At 40.8% G+C, this 20,653-nt stretch overlaps 1 protein-coding gene across 2 annotated transcripts in view; it reads left to right on the top strand.

Moving 5' to 3' along the window:
- The window catches only part of lamc3 (laminin, gamma 3), a gene marked incomplete at its 3' end in the record, with an annotated part of 244,086 nt that overhangs the window by 46,068 nt on the left and 177,365 nt on the right, over positions 1 to 20,653 (top strand). For both annotated transcript variants that reach the window (XM_084046138.1, XM_084046137.1), the window contains exon 3: positions 9,133 to 9,263. In XM_084046138.1, the coding sequence (XP_083902264.1) occupies positions 9,133 to 9,263 (131 nt within the window). The remainder of the gene's footprint in view (positions 1 to 9,132; positions 9,264 to 20,653) is intronic.

Below are 20,653 nucleotides of genomic sequence, written 5' to 3'. Positions count from 1 at the left end.
GAACTAATTCTTTGCCGAGAACGTGAACGAGCTCGTTCACTTCCTGAAACCGTTACGTTCACGCTATCGTTCATGCCCCCCATCCCCTCCCCCCCCTGTACACAGGACGGGAGGTCAGGCTTTTACGCGCGACGTAAAAAAAAAACCGCTCCCGCGATGGTGTTTTTCCACTAGAAAATAGCGCTACTGAACGAGAACGTGAACGAATCATTTTGAACGAATCATTGCCATCATGAACGTGAACGAAATCGTTCGTTCACTGAAAGTAACTGTTTTTCCCATCACCACTATTTTGCACATACAGGTTTTCCCCCCCCTGACAGCGATGATGATGATGATGGGTGGAGGAGGAGATGAGTAGAATACAACCTTCTTTTATGTCTCCAGTCTCTCCACACTTTCACACCCCTAGCATGAGAATAAGCCCACTTATCCCATTAAGACCTGGAACGCATCTGTGTCATTTTTTAGCTTTGAGCAAAAAAAAAGCGTTATTTTACACCTTGGCTATTCAGTGCCGCGCTATGAGCTTGTAGATCTGCTATTTTTGAAAAATCAAGAAAATGTGTGCAAATCTTTGAATATATATATTTTTAAAGCGACATTTGTAACTCAAATTTTTGCTTCTGGGGGGGTCCCTGGAACAACATATTTTTAGATGCGGGGTCCGCGGCCAAATACATATACGTTTTGGGGGGTCCTTGACGTGAAAAAGTTTGAGAACCACTGATATTATAGCAACATAAGTTTTTTTTCAAAAAACGGTTAGGATTTTTTGAGTGGTGCCAACCACTCCTACATTTGACTTTGTCCGTATGTCCGTCCCTCCGTATGTTTGAGCACGGCTGATTGGTCAAGCTTCACGTGACACCTGACAATATGTTGTCACGTGTCACGTGACAACATATTGTTGTTGCTGATTGCAACACAAGGATGCAACCAGTTACACTTTCAAAGGCACCACTCTCTTCACACTGGGTGGGATTTTTTGTAGAATCGTACATTTTCGTATCGTACATTTTGTAGAATCGGAACCTCAGGCCTTAACGGGTTAACCGGCAGCCCGTCTGTTGCTCTGTTCTGACCCTTTCACCTCGAGCGGATCTCTCCCAAACCGTTTCCCATCATCATCTCCTCCTCCTCCCCGTCCCGAGGTTTTATCAACCTTTCCAACCCCTTGTTTCATCTTTCATGTTATCTTGAGAATAAAAAGACCGGAAAAAAAGAAAAAAGAAGAAGAATCGGTGCATCATCTAGCTGTTCTTTTCCTGGAGAACATCCAGGGGGCATCAAGCTCTATGTGCAGAATCCTCCCAACCACATTAGCCTGAGTGGAGCGATGTCAAGTAGAGAGCAAAGTGGATTTAAGCCGTTCAGGCCGGGAAAGCATTTTGTGTCATTTTAAGATTTTTTGGGGGCTATTCAAAAATAGCAGATGTACAAGCTCATAGCGCGGCACCGAGTGCTGCGCTATGAGCTTGTACATCTGCTATTTTTTTTTATTTTTTTTACATTTTTTTGAAATTCTTTGAAAAAAATGTTTTTAGATTTTTTGAAATTTTTGAATTTTTTGATTTAAAAAAGAAATCTTTGAATATATATATATATATATATTTTTTTTTTAGAGCGAACATTTGAACTCAAATCTTTGCTTCTGGGGGATTCTACTAATGTCTTGTAAATCCTAACAGTTTTTTTTTTTGAAAAATCTTATAATATCAGTGGTTCTCAAACTTTTTTCATGACAAGGACCACCCAAAATGATATGTATTTGGCCGTGGACCCCCATCTCAAAATATTTTGTGCCAGGGACCCCCCAGAAGCAAAGATTTGAGTTACACGTGTTCGCTTTAAAAAAAAATATATATACAAAGATTTGCACAAATGTTCACAATTAAAAAATAAATAGCAGATCTACAAGCTCATAGCGCGGCACCAAGTGCCGCGCTATGAGCTTGTAGATCTGCTATTTTTTTTAAATTGCCAAAAAAATCTTAAAATGACACACGTGCTTTCCCGGTCTTAAAGGATTAAGCAAAGGTCCAAACAGTAGCCTGCCAGCTAGGCAGCTGCACTAGAGCTATTACTGTCAGTGGTGGAAAAAGTACTCACATTGTTTTACCTAAGTAAAAGTATCAATACTGCAATGTAGAAACACTTTGTTGTTACAAGTACAGTAAAAGTCCGGGCATCAAAATATACTTAAAGTACCAAAAGTATAAAAGTACTAATGGTTGAAAATAGCAGATCTACAAGCTCACAACGCGTTGTGAACTTGTAGATCAGCTTATGTATAAAATCGGGCTAAAGTGGGTTAATGTATGTTTTATAATATAGTAATTTATAACCGCAAAGTAACTAGTAACTAAAGTTTTCAAATCATTGTAGTGGAGTAAAAGTACGATATTTGTCTCTCTTTGAGATGTCGTGGAGTAGAAGTAAAAGTATTGACAATTGGAAATACTCCAGTAAAGTAAAAAAAAGTTACAACACTTTTTTTAACTTAAGTACAGTACTCAAGTACATGTACTTAGTTACTTTCCACCACCGAGTAAATGACTTTAGTAACTTTCTACGGCTGCTGGTGGAGCTTGCAAACAGGCTTCTCTCTGTCTGAGTGCAACCCTGGCTCAGAGCTGTCTGGAAACACTGAGGAGCACTTCTTCAATTAGCCCGTTAAGACCGGGAACAACGCATCTGTGTGTCATTTTTAGATTTCTTTGGCTATTCAAAAATAGCAGATATACAAGCTCATAGCGCGGCACCGAGTGCCGCGCTATGAGCTTGTAGATCTGCTATTTTTTTAAAGAAATCATGAAAATGTGTGCAAATCTTTAAATATATATATTTTTATAAGCAAACATTTTTAACTCAAATCTTTGCTTCTCTGTGTCCCTGGAACAAAACATTGTACAAATGTTCGCGTTAAAAAACATATATTCAAAGATTTGGACAAATGTTCATGATTTAAAATAAGAAAAAATCACACTTTTTTTTTTAAGTGCTTAGTCCTATTTAGAGGTTATTAATTTCAGAGTCAGCCAATAGAGTCAGTTAATCACAGTACAGCTAGGGGTGTACTAATGTAGAGGGGTGTGCTATTGTGAGCCAATCACAGTACAGCGAAGGGTGTACTAATGAGGTGTCCCAACCCCACTTATAGGAGCGGCTACACCGCTCAAAAAAAAATAGCGGATCTACAAGCTCATAGCGCGGTACTCGGTGCCGCGCTATGAGCTTGTAGATCTGCTATTTTTGAATAGCCAAAGAAATGTTAAAATGACAGAGACGCGTTCCCGGTCTTAATGGGTTAAGGTCCACAGATAAGCTGGAGGAGGAAAAGAGGAGGAGGAGGAGGAGAGAGGCAAGGTGTCGAGGTAAAAAAAGGTAGAGGAGGAAGGGGGGGGGGGGCATTTGAGGAGAGATCACACAAGAGATGGGCTGCAGCCGCACGGGCAGAATTTACAATGTGAAAGGTTTATTAATATTCCATAATGCACTTTTCTCTCTGTGTGTGTGTGTGTGTGTGTGTGGGTTTATTAATATTCCATAATGCACTTTTCTCTCTGTGTGTGTGTGTGTGTGTGTGTGTGTGTGTGTGTGTGTGTGTGTGTGTGTGTGTGTGTGTGTGTGTGTGTGTGTGTGTGTGTGTGCGCGCGCGCACCTTGCACTGTCCATATCTGTTTCTTTGGGACTTTGTCTTTATACTGTTAAACACTTTTAAACCATACTGTAGTTAACCATGGTCCCCCGGGGCTCTGTACTGGTATGGTACGGTCCTCTTTTTCCCTCTACACCAGTGGGTTTCAACCTTTTTTCATATCAAGAACCATTATTTATTCGGCGTTTGAGCCAGGGACCACCGTTTAACCAGATTTAGCCTCTCATTTTGTTCTCGTTGGATAAGAGTTGTTCCACAATTCCATGCTGTATTGATCAAAATAACTATTATTTAATTAAGTAATGCAGATGTTTAACAATACATTTAACTCTTGAGAGCGTAAAATGAAACCAAATGGACCCGTAAGGGTCCATTTGGTTTCATTTTACGCTCTCAAGAGTTAAAGATCTTAAAGGGTCCATCTGGTTACCAACTTTCCATCATTTAGCTGGGGACCACCTGGAACCCCCTCAAGGGCCACTGGTGGTCCCCGGACCACCGGTTGAGAACCACTGCTCTCCACAGGGACGCTGGGGCTCAACTGGTTAATAATCCATGGCTGAAAACACTTTAAATATAGTCTTCTTATTCATATTCATAATGTCTGTCACAGACACAGTTAATACCACCTTGGTGTCTTAACCATTATGCACCGTATGCCTAACTTGAAGCTTCATATGTACCTGCTGGTTTGTGTATTTAAGGTAGATATCTAGATTTTTGCCTCTCATGTACATTTTTGTCTTTAGTCCGTTCCCCATAGTTGCACACTGGGCCCTGATTGGTGCCCCTGCACAACTTCGGGGGCGGCGAAATCCAATCACAACCGAGCGGGCCCAGACCGAATCGGGCCGAGCATTCATTTTTTTGCACTAGCAGGATTTGTCTGGTTTCCAGGCTCCAACAGTCCTGCAGACAGACACTAAACCGTGGAAGGGTTAAAAACTAACCAGGGACAAGGCACATGTGTTCCTTATTTAGACCAGATGTTACAATAAAACAAAGGCCTGTGACCGCCTGACGGCCCGACCAATCTGTGTCTCGGAATGTCAAGCATCTTACCACACACAGGGCGCGTCCAAAAAGCCACAGTCCCCCGCATCCTTTGAAAAACGGAGAGAACATGACCAGTGTTGCCAGATTTTGCGAGATAAATGAGCAACCATGTCTATGAAAACAAGCCCAGAACACATGAGCACTTTATACCTACTGTATATACACATTATATTTGAAAATAGCCGATCTACAAGCTCACAACGCGCCGTGATGCGACAGGTTGTGAGCTTGAAGTTCGGCTATTTAAAAAAAAAAAAATTATCATTTTAACAACACAAATCTGCTACGGGGGTCCCTGGCACAAAATGTTTTCATGTGGGGATACGCGGACAATCACATATTAATTTGGTGGCTCCTTGACAACGAAAATGTTTGAGAACCACTGGTTTAAACAACGTTAGGAAGAAGGCAATAATAACAGAAAAAAACGCAACCCTCAACTAGCAATATTTACAAGCGACTTTTACAGCAAAAACAAAGCCAAAAAGTCACTTATAATAAGTGGAGACATGGCAACGCTGAACATGACCCGTCTGGGCTCGGCAGCAGAACGAGGAGGCCCTTTAGAAAGCAGAGCCCATTTAAAAGATTAATTGGTAATAAAGTTTTACTGCAGCGCGCGAGGGCTTCCTTTAAGCTGTGATACATCACACCAAACAAGTGTCTGCGCAGAGAGATTTGGAACGCTTCCTCGGTGTCATTCCGTGTGTTCTGTGTTTCACGTTATAAATTAAGCCACTTTGTTATTCAACCCCGCCCGCCGAACAAAGACCAATATGTAAGCTTTTATATCGTCGCTGTCGGACAGAAACCTCTCATCTCCGTATTGTAACTTTTTGTGTTTTATGTTGGTAAATTAACGCCTCTGCTTGATCATACTACAGGGTCACACAAAAGCATCAAAAGTTAGCAGATCTACAAGCTTGCTTGCGCGCGTTTTTTTTCTTCTCTCGTGCGTTTAGATTTTGTGCGTTTAGATCATTTTTAGATTGGGGCTAAACAAGCATTATTTTACACTTTGGCTATTCAAAAATAGCAGATCTACAAGCTCATAGCGCGGCACCGAGTGCCGCACTACGAGCTTGTAGATCTGCTATTTTTGAGAAATAGTGAAAATGTGTGCAAATCTTTTAATATATTATTGTTTTAAAGCAAACATTTTTAACTCGGAGCTTTGCTTCTAGGGGTCCCTGGAACCTTGACGATTATGAAAAAGTTTGAGAACCACTGATATAGAAACATAATTTGTTTAGAAAACTGTTGGGATTTAGTAGACATTTGCAGAATTGGTTTCAGGTCTTAATGGGTTAAATCTGCTACTTTTGCTATTTTCATTTTTAGGAGGCACGGAGCTCAACGTGGGTAACATTTTTATTAAGTTTAGTCTTTAAACTCTTTGATCAATTATAGGATTCGTATTAGTTCTTCCGAGTAATATGAAAAGCATATTGCACGCGATAATTGTCGGTTACAAGAGTAATGGAGCTCGCGGGCGGCGAGGTGGCTTACGGGATTATTGGATATTCCCCACGGTGCTTCGCCACAGGGCACCGCAATATGGAGCACGAGGCAGGAATAGTGTGCAAACCCCCCCCCCCCAACCCCCCCTCCCTGCACATGTCTTTAGTCTGGTGGTGTTCCATCCCTCCCGTTCCACCTACTTCCATCGTGTCTCATGGGAACAAGCTCCCAAAAAAAGGCACTGGATTAAAAGGTGATTTATACTCGAACGCGTGTGGGTGTCGCGCGTTTCGAAAACAGCCGATCTATAAGCTCACGACGCGTCGCACAGCGACGCGTTGTGAGCTTAAAGATCGTCTGTTTTCGGTTTGCGCAACACGACGCGCAACCGAGTATAACTCAGGCTCTTTTACAGCCCCTCTTTTTTTCTCTCACCAAAGGCCCCCAAAAACCAGCCAAGAAACAGACAGAAACTTTCTCCGGAGCTATTTGTTTCAAAAAAGTTGCCTCTCTCTGCTCTGTCGGTAGAGATGCTGCTGCGTGTCGCTTCCCTTCACTCCAACCTTACTTGACCCCCATTTTTATCTTCCAACTCCGCTGTGGCGCGTTTGGCTTTATTCTTTACCTTTCCCATTATTTGCGTTCTTCCTCTTTTCTTTCTTGTCTCGCTCGCTCTCTTCCTCACGCTCACTTTGTCCTGTCTTCTACCTGTTTCCCCTGCAGTGCATCCAAACACACACACACAGTAGCTTAACTCATTAAGACCGGGAACGCATCCGTGTCACTTTTTGATTTGAGCTAAAAAGCATTCTTTTACACTTTGGCTATTCAAAAATAGCAGATATACAAGCTCATAGCGCGGCACAGAGTGCCGCGCTATGAGCTTGTAGATCTGCTATGTTTGAAAAATCTAGAAAATGTGTGCAAATTAATATATTTATATTCTTTTAAAGCCAACATTTTTAACTCGAATCTTTGCTTCTGGGGGTCCCTGGAACAATATATTTTGCGTTGGGGGGCCCGCGGACAAATGCATATCATTTTGGGGGTCCTTGACATGAAAAATGTTTGAGAACCCACTGATATAATATAGCAACATAAGTAAAAACAAAAATAAATAAAAAACGTTTGGATTTAGAAGACAAGAATCCCCAGAAGCAAAGATTTGAGTTACAATTGTTCGCTTTAAAAAACATATATATTAAAGGATTTGCAACAAAAATAGCAGATCTACAAGCGAGTGCCGCGCTACGAGCTTGTATATCTGCTATTTTTGAATAGCCAAAATAAATCAAAAAAATACACACAGATGCGTTCCCGGTCTAAATGGATTAAATCCTATCAGGGGGGAGGAGGAGGGATGGGGGGGGGTGGAGGGCATTATTTGTTTGCTGCCAAGTTTTATATTGCTGCAGTGTTGTGTCTCTTTCCTCGTGTTTATTTTGCTTTGTTTTTTTCCTTCACAATTCCGATTTCTCCTCCTCCTCCAGTAAATCCCCTTCTGGCTTGTTCTTACATCATCCTCATTATATCCCCATTATTTTAGCTTGTCTGAACTAGTTTCCCCTGCCTGCCGTAACCCCGTACGCCCCCCCCCCCCCTGTATACTTCCTCTTTCGTCTTGCCCATATTTCTTTTCCCAACTTTTCTCTGTCCTTTGCACTCGCTCAACTTCAGTTTTTATTTTTTCTCAACATGACCCTTTGCTTTCCCTGTGCCATTCTTTGCTAAAGCCCCAATTTAGTTCTTTCTATATACTGTATGCTCCCCCGGTAACCTTATCTGTCCTGTTTTCCTGGTGCACCAAGAGCGAGTTATAAGCCGAGATTTATGCTTCGACGTACGACCGGGGGGGGGGTCGCCTGCCGAAAATAGGCGATCTACGAGCTAAAAAACGCATCGTGCGAACTCAAAACTTTTGTGCTCCCTCTGACCGTATCTGGCCTGTTTTCCAGGTTCACCAAGAGCGAGTTATAAGTCAGATGTGTACTCTGTCGTGTGACGATGTCACTCGCCTTAAATAACCGATCTACGTGAGCTCCGCACTTTTGCTTTTTTTTTTCTAACATGACCCTTTACTTTCCTGGCAATTCTTTGCTGAAGCCCAATTCCCTTCGTTTTTGTGCTCCCTCTGACCTTATCTGTTCTGTTATCCCGGTTCACCCAGAGAGTATTAAGCCGGATTTAATGCTGTGTCATACGACTTGCCGTCCCTGAAACATCCGGGACAACGCTCCACACGTCCCAGTCAGACTCTTCTCCCTTCTGGCTCCCAAACTGCGGAATGAACTCCGCATTGCAGTTAGAAGTGCAGACTCACTCCCACTCTGCCGCCGTAATCTAAACACTCACCTCTTCAGACTCCACGTTTGTCCCGTAGCACTTGCCGTAGCCTTGACGACCAGGGGCGCTGATTTATGTCCGCGCTTTTGGGTGCGCGCCCGGCCAGCGCGTACATAGAACATTTGGTTATTTTCCGGGTTTGTTACCTTTTTTTGTTTTTGTTACTTTAATGTGGTTAATTCGGTTAATTTCATACAAAAAAATGTACTCCATGAAGTGAAGATGTCGGAGGTTTTTTATTTTTATTTTTTTGTGATGAGTTTGTGATGGGTGCTCGTCATGTCCCCTGGGTGCTTTAGCCCCGAGGCACCCACAGTATCGGCACCCTTGTTGACGACCTTGCAGGCTTATGCAAAGGTTAAAATGTAACTTATATAGCATGTTATGTACGTAGACAGATGCCAGATTCATTTGTAGACCTGGCATCCTTGTGTATAGTTTCATTGTATAGATTTTTTTTTTTGATATCATACTGTTTTAGACTTATGATAGGTTCTTGGTTTACCTGTCTTGTCTTATCGTTCCATCATCTTTCAAAGTAGACGTGCGGTGCAGCCAGACTTTTTCCACCCTCACCTCTGCACCTCTCTCTCTCTATTTGTGTCCAATAGGAGTGGGTGACAGCAACCGACCTGCTCGTCTCCCTGGACAGGCTCAACACCTTCGGAGACGAGTTCTTCAAGGACGCCAAGGTGCTGCGCTCCTACTTCTACGCCATCTCCGACTTCTCCGTGGGCGGCAGGTAAGGTTACAGTGCTGGAAAAAAAGTACTCGAATGTTTTACTTAAGTAAAAGTATCAATACCGCAATGTAGAAATCGTCTGTTACAAGTCCGGGATTCTAAATTTACTTGAGTTAAAGTACACAAGTATTGGTATCAAAATGTACTTGGAGTACCAAAAGTAAAAGTACTAAAATGTTTGAAAATAGCCGATCTACAAGCTCACAACGCGTCGCGACGCGTTGTGAGCTTGTAGATCGGCTATTTTCAAATAGCCTATGTATAAAATAGGGCTAAAGTTGTTAATGTGCGTTTTATAATATAATGATTTACATCTGCAAAGTAACTAGTAACTAAAGTTTTCAAATAATTGTAGTGGAGTAAAAGTAAAATTTCTGCCTCTGAGATGTAGTGGAGTAGAAGTCAAAATATAGACAATTTGGAAATACTCCAGTAAAGTAAAAATTCTTCAGAAGTCTACTTAAGTACAGTACTTGAGTAAATGTACTTAGTTACATTACACCACTGGAGACGGTGTGAAGAAGTTGCCCTCCTGTGAACATGTCACTATGGATACGCCATCCAACGTGTGAAGAGAGGTGTCTCTTCTCTCACTCCAACACTTTGGCCCTATTCTTTCTATTTCCAACCTGCGACACAGTCCAACCTTATGTGGCTCCAACAAGAGAAACTTTCTTTATCTTGAAGAAAACTTTCTTTGTTTTCTGAAAAAATATAAATGCTGAACTCGTTATCTAACGGATAATGAAACACGTGTGTGTGTGTATGGTGATTCACCACACACCACTGGTCAATACTCGCATGCATTCTCAAACAAATCTTTGCTTCTGGGGGGTCCCTGGAACAACATATTTTGAGATGGGGGTCCTTGGCCAAATACGTATACATTTTGGGGACCTTGACATGATAAAGTTTGAGAAACACTTGACATTTCAAAAAAACAGTTTTTAGAAGACATTCTAAAAACAGACATTTTATAGAATCGGCCTCAGGTCTTAAAGGTAGGGTAAGTGATATTTTTGGGTTAAAACAAAAAGTATTTTGTTAAAAGGTTAAAGCACTATATTCTGATAGTAATCATTCCTATAGAGTGTTTGTTCAGTTACAGGAGTCTCCCCGTCTCTCCTGCTCTTTAATAAACAGAAAATACATTTTCCGGTAGGTGTCAAAATCTCAGCCAATCAGGAGAAAGTACCCATTTTTAAGCTTCATTTTTATAGTGTTCCAGTTCCAATTTTGCCTGCTCATTTCTTAGTGTCATCACTTCCAATTTCACTTGTTTAATCTATATCCTGATTGAGTTCTCTATCCTGATTGGATACAATTGGAAATGAAACTGAAACGAAAATGCATTTTCTGTTTAATAAAGAGCTGGAGAGACAAGGAGACTCCTTTTACTGAACAAACACTCTATAGCAATGAGTACTATCACAATATAGAGCTATTTAACACTTATTTTAACCAAAGAAAATCACTTACCCTACCTTTAATTGTTTTAAATGTTTTTTTAGCGGCCGCGTCAGCCTAATATTTCTCGTTGGGAGTGAGAACAGCGTTCCAGGGGGCAGGGCGATTATCACCAGGAAACGCTGCAAACAGCGACGCGTCAAAGCGAGAGAGCTAGCTCAGCTGTCACATCAAACGTGTGACGCAACGCTTGATTTCGCCCCCACAGCTTCCTCACTGTAGTCTGTCCTGAGAGAGAATATCGTTGCTGCTGTCGAGGCAGAAAAACTCTTATCTCCATATTCTAACTTTTTGTGTTTTTTCTCCTAAATTAACGGCCCTACTTGATCACACGAAAGCATCAAAAGTAGCAGATCTACAAGCTCGAAACGCGGCGCGAAGCGACGCGTTTCGAGCTTGTAGATCTGCTACTTTTGAGGCTTTTGAAATTTGAATCCTGAAAAGTAACAGTTTTGGACATTATGAGATTTCCACCCCGACAGAGACGATATTGTTGGAATAGCTGCATGCAGAGGGCAAACAGACACTTGGGCGTGCACACACACACACACGCACACACACACACACACGTGCGCGTGCACACGCTCGCATACAGAGACAGCCAGAGACAGACTTCCTCTCCTGTTTACATAACAGACAGCCCACTTCAAAATCCAGAGCTTTCATCCTGGACAGCAGATTGTGTGGACTGATAAAAACACGCTGTGTGTCTGCTGCCAAGGTACCGTCAGCACAGTCAATTCACCAGCATTACTGTACACACACTGCTGTCGGAACAGGAAACCTCCTGTCTCCCATTCTCTGTGCAGTAATTCAACCTTTTTTATGTGTTTTTTTTTTTTTGTAAATTAATGCCATACTTCATCGTACAAAAGTAGCAAAAATAGCCAATCTACAAGCTCACAATGCGTCGCGATGTGATGCGTCGTGAGCTTGTAGATCGGCATTTTCTTCTTGCTATTTTGGAAGTGTTGTAGTCTGTCTGTGGGTTTTTATAAATGTTTAACCAATGAGAAGTAGTACCAACATGAGCTTACAGTGACTAATCATTGGTTCTCAAAGTGGGGTCCGGGGACCCCCAGGGGTCCTTGAGGGAGTTCCAGGGGGTCCCCAGCTAAATGATGGATAGATAGGAACCAAATGGACCCTTATGGGTCTGTAACTCTGAGAGTGTACAAATGGAACCAAATGGACCCTAACGGGTCCATTTGGTTCCATTTGTACACTCTCAGAGTTAAATTAACATTGATTTTACTATATAAATTGGGGTCCCAGAGGTATAAATGCCATTAAAAGGGGGTCCGTAGCCTAAGTGCATGTTAAACTGGGGGTCCTTGAAATTAAAATGGTTGAGAATCACTGCTAGAACCATAACAAAATCTTCTCTTATGGGGGTCCCTGGCATATATTTTCAAATGGGGGTCCGTGGGCTAATAAGTGTCAATTTTGGGGTCCTTGACATGAAAAAGTTTGAGAACCACTGGACTAAATAACAACTTCCATTGATTGGACCCATTGGAAACACTAGGTTTTTATTCCCGTTCCCTGAAAAGTAACTATATTTTGGACATACAAGGTTTCCACCTCATACAGCGACCATAATCCTGCTCTCTCTCTCTCCCCTGCAGTTTCCCTGAGTTAGTTTTTTATTTTTTATTCCTCACAGTAATCAGAGAGGACATGGTGCCAAGCACCGGGACGCACTTTGGCATGGCAGAAATAAGTGGATGATTAATCCATTCAGACCGGGAAAGCACCTGTGTCATTTTTTTTAGATTTCTTTGGGCTATTGAATAAAATAGCAGATCTACAAGCTCATAGCGTGGCACTCACTATGAGCTGCTATTTTTTTGAAAAAAAATAACAACATATTTTGAGATGGGGGGGTTCGCGGCCAAATACGTATAATTCTGGGGGTCCTTGACATGAAAAAGTTTGAGAACCACTGATTATAGCAACATAAGTTATTGAAAAAAAAACTGTTAGGATTTAGAAGACATTTGTAGAATCCCCAGAAGCAAAGATTTGAGTTACAAATGTTCGCTTTAAAAATATGTAGATATTCAAAGATTTGCAAAACTTTTAACAAAAATAAATAGCAGATCTACAAGCTCATAGCGCGGCACTCGGTGCCGCGCTATGAGCTTGTAGATCTGCTATTTTTGAATAGCCAAATAAATCTTAAAATGACACACAGATTATGCGTTCCCGGTCTTAAATGGGTTAAGTACAGTTGAGATGGAGCCTTCATAAAGAGTTCAAACTTGATCTGACACAACCTGTCATAAACACTCACGATCAGCGGCCGGCGACGTGACAAATGACCGCCAATGTCACAACACCTGGGGGGGGGGGGGGGGGTCGGGGGGGTGCATGACAGCGTGGTATAGCCTCGTAGCCGACAGCTTCCGTACCACTATCCCCCTGGCGACTGCCTGCCTAGTGTCACTAGTGGTAACGTATAGTTACGGTCCGATCCTATGCCCTCAGGCAGCTGTCGACTTCAACTTCACAGCCTTTTATGGTCACATCACAGCGAGCAGTGTTGCCAGATTCTGTGAGAGAAACAAGCAACCAGGTCTAGGACAACCAGCCCAAAAGAAGCGACTATATGGGCCATGTGAGCACTTTAACATATACATCAGCTATTTGAAAATAGCAGATCTACAAGCTCACAACGCGTCGCGATGCGACGCGTTGTGAGCTTGTAGATCGGCTATTTTCCAAATAAAATCTTGCTGGGAAATTATAATAAGCAGATCTGGCAACCCTGATCGCGGGGTTATACAGGTGTGCCAAAGTCAGTGGGTGGAATTTTTTATTTTTTTTCCTCTCGTACAAGCTCCCGTCATTTTGTAGTTTTCAGGACAGGTGGAAAAGAGTGGAGATGGGGGGGAAACCGATCAGATATTCAAATATTCCTGGTATGAGCAGAGTGGATTTTATATACATATTCAAGTACAGGTCAGATATATAGAGCACTGTTTCCCAAACAGTGGGTTGGGACCCATCTTTGGGTCATGGACCAATTTTTATGGGTCGCCCGTTTCCTACATCTAAAAAGAATATCTATCTATCTATCTATCTATCTATCTATCTATCTATCTATCTATCTATCTATCTATCTATCTATCTATCTATCTATCTATCTATCTATATTTCAAAAGATTTAAAAAATCCCAACTTTTTATCAATTAAAAACATTTTTCAAAAGTATTTCATAAATAAAATGAGAAAAATAATGTGAGCTTGTAGATCTGCTATTTTCACTAGTTTGGGTCCCGGGCAAACGTCAAATTTATATATTTGTTTGGGCCTTGAGCAAAAAAGTTTGTGAACCTCTGATATAGAGTGTGCCTAGTGCATACATGCATTGGGTGCATGGTTAGAAGAAATGGCAATGGAATGAGGCAGTTATAGAAGCATATATAGTAACAGATATATACAGTACACATGGGGCTAAAATAGCTGCAGATAGATGTCATGTACTATACTATAGGTCTCACAAAGGTTGCTGCAGAGGAATCACGCTGTCAGAGCAGACAGAAGCATAGAGACACATGGAACCTAAATGTGGGAGAAGTACTCGCATTGTTTTACTGACGTAAAAGTAGTGTTGGCATCAAATTATACTTAAAAGTACCAAAAGTAAAAATGCTCATTATGCAGAATGTCCCATTTCACAAGTTTTCAAATGTATACATTGTATAAAAAAATCTTACTTTGGCTATTCAAAAATAGCAGATATACAAGCTCTATACTGTGATTTTTGAAGAATCTTGAAAATGTGTGTGCAGATCTATGAATATATTTGTTTTTTTAAAGCAAACACTTTGAACTCAAATCTTTGCTTCTGGGGGTCCCTGGAACAAGATAATTTCAGATGGGGGTCCGGCCGCGGCCAAATACATATCATTTTGGGGATCCTTGATATGAACAAGTTTGAGAACCACTGGAATAGCAACGTACGTTTTTTTTTTTCAGAAAACTGTTAGGATTTTAGAAGACATTTGTAGAATCGGCCTGGGGTCTTAATGGGTTAACCCACTGAGAAGTGAAAGAATGGATATGCTGCAATTGTGGTCGCATTGATCCATGATCCACACATTAACCCATTAAGACCTGCATGGAGCCGATTCCTAGAAATGTCTTCTAAATCCCAACAGTATTCTGCAAAACGTATGTTTCTATGTCAGTGGTGCTCAAACTTTTTCATGTCAAGGGACCCCCGAAATGATGTGTATTTGGCCGCGGACCCCCCATCTCAAAATATTTTGTTCCAAGGGACCCCCAGAAGCAAAGATTTTAGATAAAAAAATGTTTGCTTTAAAATAATAAATATTCAAAGATTTGCACACATTTTCAAGATTTTTCAAAAATAGCAGATCTACAAACTCATAGCGCGGCACTCGGTGCCGCGCTATGAGCTTGTAGATCTGCTATTCGGTGCCACGCTATGAGCTTGTAGATCTGCTATTTTTGAATAGCCAAAGATAATGCTTTTTAGCTCAAATCTAAAAATGTCATGCAGTGTTTAGCATCAACAACCTCCAATATTTGTCTTTCTCATCACAAACCGAAGGACGTATTCATGCAGCCTGCACATCATCATCTCCTCAGACACTGAATAATCTGGTATTATTGCAGTATTCTGATATAAATGATTAAAGTAGCCTTTGGGAACCAGCGGTTCCTGAGCCCATGTGAGCCCATAGGTCAGGAGCTCATGCATCGCCTGTTTCCGTAGCATGAAGCAGCGTCATGTACAAGTACACACCCCCTGGACTAGCCTTATATCAAGACTATCGTAGATGTATCTTATCTATTTTGACATTTTTTTATACAGTGTTTACGAGTCTTAGCGACCACTCCCCCAGTGTGCCCTGGACTTTCAAAAAGTTCTTCAAAAATCAATTTATTGTTTTTCAAAATCTTGTGTCTACAAGATGACACTTTGATTCACATTTGATCCACAGAGCTATATATCCAAACCCTTTCAATATTGCATGCAATACTATATCAACTGACAATATTCTCTTTCTCTGCCATGCACCTTCTGAATGACAAAATTTACAAAAATGAAAATTGTGACTTGTGTTTTAAGGATATCTTGAAGCCTTGTTCCAGTAAAAAAATATATATAACTAGTTTATTGCATAATTAGTTTAGTTAACTTGAAACGGGTGACCATTTCAGAGGGTTTTAATAGAGTCACAAACACAATATTGTATTTCACAATTATCTAATTGTATCTCTGCAATTTGGACAATTCCACTGGATTGCTAGGCCCCCAAAACATAGGGTAAGACACAAAAAGTACTTGTCTAGGATAAATAATGAAGGAGTTAGGTTATTTTAAAGATTTTTTTGCCATCTTGGACGCCATCTTGAAAATAACACCTTTCCAGTGCTCAAACTTTGGTAAACTTTTAGCATGTTATTAAGGACACCTAATGCTGCAAGAAACAGTTGAAAAACGTTTTGTTGCAATTTGTTTTGGGTGAGGTGCTTTTTTTTCATAACTGCAGCCGCCTAAGTCAGCCAATCATATTACAGCTAGTGGTCATCACAGTGATGGAAGCTCACTTAAAGAAAGGAATAGATTTGCATTGAATGTGTAGGGGTTAGGGGTGTACAATGGTGGCCAATCACGGTGCAGGGTTAGGGGGGACAATTCTGGCCAATCACAGTGCAGCGAATGTCGATGTCCAAACCTCACATATAGGGGCGGTTACACCGCCCAAAAAAATATATATACAGTGACAAAAAAACACCTCAAGGAGTGGAGACTATTCTATTCAATCTATCTATAATGGATGTGGATGAAGTTACACCATATAGTGTTTCTATGCACTCATAGACACATTTTCTTTCTACCTCAGTGGCTCTGGGACACACACGGCCTCTGAGCTGGTTGTGCAATGTGTTTTTTGTTCCCACTTAACATAAACAACCTCCAATATTTTTCTCATCACAAACTGAAGGACACATTCACTGGCCTGCACATCTCCTCAGCCTCCTCAGTGAATAATCCCGTATTGATTTTCTCGGGCCATATTTAGTGTCTGTTTATTAGCCGGTGAGTGAGTTCAGGTGTACTTTATTATTACAGTCTCTCTCCTACAGTAGCTGGAGGGATAATAGGTGAAGGAGGAGTGGAGCTCTTACATTGTTGTTAGCCCATTAATGTAAAAAAAATGCAGAAATACAAGTTCACAGCACGGCACGAAGCGCTGTGAGCTTGTAGATCTTCTATTTTTGAACGCTAAAATGACACAGTATACTTTCCCCGATTGAATGGGTTAGACCTTGACCATTTCCTGAGTTTTGGGTCCGATGCCGATCCCATTTTTGGAGAGTCCTAGACCACTGATTACTGATGTCTTGACCAATATTTTGTTGTTTTTATTATTATTTATTTGTTCTTATAAGCGAAAGAAAACACCTATAAAGAGGGACTCAAATCACTTTTTGATTTTTTTTTCTCTAAGTACTAGCTTAGAAAAGACTGGCAGAGGCTACAGACTGTTCTAGAGAAACTCTGGCAGTCTAAGAGTTAAAGGTAGGGTAAGTGATTTGCTTTGGTTAAAATAAGTGTTAAATAGCTCTATATTCTGATAGTACTCATTGCTATAGAGTGTTTGTTCAGTAACAGGAGTCTCCTTGTCTCTCCACCTCTTTATTAAACAGAATATGCATTTTCGTTTCAGTTTCATTTCCAATTTGATCCAATCAGGATAGAGAACTCAATCAGGATATAGATTAAACAAGTGAAATTGGAAGTGATGACACTAAGAAATGAGCAGGCAAAATTGGAACTGGAACACTATACAAATTAAGCTTAAAAATGGGTACTTTATCCTGATTGGCTGAGATTTTGACACCTACCGAAAAATTTATTTTCTGTTTATTAAAGAGCTGGAGAGACGGGGAGACTCCTGTTACTGAAAAAACACTCTATAGCAATGATTATTATCAGAATATAGTATTTTAACCTTTTAACTAAATACTTTTTGTTTTAACCAAAAAATATCACTTACCCTACCTTTAAGCCCTATACAAAAATGCAAAAGAAAAAGCAGTAGGCATTTGGCAAGCTCACAATAGAGTACAGAAGTCCTGACGTCACTCGTTCATCCCCAGGTTCGTAAAGTAATTTCTCTATGGAGAATAACATTGGGTCATCATAGAATCGTCTCAAATAAGAATTTTGGTCCAAAAATAAACAAACTGTCTTGGCGATATTGTCAGGGAGGAGAGTCTGTATCGTTTATGATAGTCAGTCACTTATATTTGATACAGTCTGTTACTGGCGAAAATATAACTAATTTGGAAGTAACATTATCGTTTTCTCACCGTCAGTTGATGCTTCATATCCATAAGAGTCAAACCGCCGGGGTCATTTGTTTATTTTTGGAACACAGTTCTTATTTGACGCGATATTAAATACGTCTATGGTTTCAGAACGGGGGTGGAAAACCGCAAACCAGGTATCACAAATTAAATTACGTCAGACTTCGGTGCTCTATTGTGATGTGTTATAAGCTTGTAGATCAGCTATTTCGGACACATTTCGTTTATTCGTCCAAAATTGGGGACGCCAAGTTGAAAGTGGTTAGAAGTTTTCGGTCACTGCGGTTGCAGATACCGATGTTGTAAAAAAAAACAGTCGATATATCAACCGGACGAGTGCTTCTAAAAGTGGGGTCCAGGGGGACTGTCGTGGTTATTTGAGACGGTTCCAAAAGGACCCCTTACAGGTCTTATTATAGACCAATTATTTGTTTACCAACATTGAGACTGGACGCACAGGTGATTGTTTCACGCAATCAATTCCCAACCTGTTGTTTCGGGGTGCGCTGGTTTCAGCACACCCCAACCCCCTCTTGTGTGTTGGCTAGTGAGGCGCGTCCTAGCGAGACCTGATAGAATGGGTTTCATTGCGCGCATACTGGTTGCACGCATACTGGTTCTTATCAGTGTGACGTCGTCTGTTAAGGGGTCTATGGGTTCCTTGAGAAGGACTGATCCAGACAGACATTGGTGTTGTTGTTGTTGTTGTTGTTGTTGTTGTCACCTCATTGACACCAGAAAGAACTGAGCTGCAGGCATCAGGCACACATTACATCTGGAGTTCCGGGAGAGCTGGATAATTGTGACAGAACCTGCCTCTCAGTGACAAGTCCCCGTCCTCCTTCGACTCGAGTATGACTCCACAACACAGACAGTAAACAGGAACACGGATCCAGGCGTATACCTCCGCTCCCAGTGTGCTGCTACTACACTAAGACATTTAGTTTAGTCATGTTTATTTCTAATATATTAACCCATTGAGGCCTGAAGCCGATTCTACATGTCTCCTAAATCCCAACAGTTTTCTGAAAAACGTATGTTTCTATATCAGTGGTGCTCAGTCTTTTTCATGTCAAGGACCCCCAGAATTATGTGTTTGGCTGCGGACCCCCATCTCAAAATATTTTGTTCCAGGGACCCCCCCAGAAGCAAAGATTTGAGTTAAAAATGTTGGGTTTAAAAACATATATATTCAAAGTTTTGCACAAATGTTCACGATTTTTCAAACATAGCAGATCTACAAGCTCGTAGCGCGGCAGCTTGTATATCTGCTATTTTTGAATAGCCACAGTGTAAAATAATGCTTTGTAGCTCAAATGAAAAAGTGACTTCATTCAGGTCTTAATGTGTTAATACAAACAGAACAATGTTTTGCACTTTTGAAATCGTAAAGAAAAACAATAAAATTGTCCAGGGGGTCCCCAGCAAAAGAAGTTTATACAGCATCACAAGAAAGAAACGGTGACTTTCAGTATCTCCGAATCAGAATCGAATCGTACTTGTTGCATCACTACGATCACCTGTGTAAAATAAGGGAGAGAAATGATTTTTGTTTTGTTTTGTGTCAGCTCTAAAATGTCGCACTTACAGAAAGAGTTGGAATAGGGAAGAGGAAATGGAGAGGAAAAGACCACAACACAGAACGGTTCAATAACAGGAAGGAAGGCACAGTCAAATCAAATCATACAAAAAGTCCAATATTAGACATAAGCCGCGTGATTGAGAGAAAATCTAAATGGATAGACGGTGCTATGTGAAAGACAGAAATGATCTATGTGTGCAGCAGGTGGAAAAATATCCAGCATATAAAAATAGCCTGCAGGTACGTACTGTATATAATATCACAGCTTTCATAGTGCATGGTTAAAGTGTCACGGATAAATGTATGAAAATCACAGCATTGGGTATAAAAATCACACAGTACATGGTAGCTGTGAAAATAGAATACAGTACTGTCACGGTAAATTGAACTATGTGTTAGAAATAAGTATAGTGCTGCGCTACAAGGTCAGAACAAAGAACAAGACTCACAAAGAAAAACAGATCCTGACAAGAAGACAAAAAGAGGTTTAACAAGTAATACATTACAGACAGGAATTGGGCTAAATACATTACAGAGTTATGCAATGTACACAAATCAAACGGTGTCAAAGGCCACAGTGAAAAAAATTGTCTTCAACAAAGACTTTTAAGACCCATTAAAACCGGGAACGCATCTGTGTAACCACTTTAATCATTATTTTATACTCTGGATAGTCAAGAATACCAGATATACAAGCTCATAGCGCAGCACCGAGTGCCACACTGTGAGCTTGTACAGTACATCTGCTATTTTTGGAAAGATTGTGGAAAATGTGTGCTAATCTTTGAGCGTATATATATATATATGTATGTTTTAAAGCATGGGTCTTCAACGTTTTCAGGCCAAGGACCCCCTAGCTTAGCGAGAGATGAAGCAGGGACCCCCTCTATATTGTATAAAATTGTGTTTCAGATTACTTTTTTTTTGTTGTTTACTTGGTCTGCTCTTTTTTCCCTCTACACCTATACCTCTTTGCCAAAAATAGCCG

Source organism: Gymnoscopelus microlampas (genome assembly GCF_963454915.1).
Source record: "Gymnoscopelus microlampas genome assembly, chromosome: 21".
In the NCBI taxonomy this organism is placed as follows: Eukaryota; Metazoa; Chordata; class Actinopteri; order Myctophiformes; family Myctophidae; genus Gymnoscopelus; species Gymnoscopelus microlampas.
The sequence above is the reverse complement of the archived record's forward strand: the minus strand, read 5'-3'. Positions and strand labels throughout refer to the sequence as shown.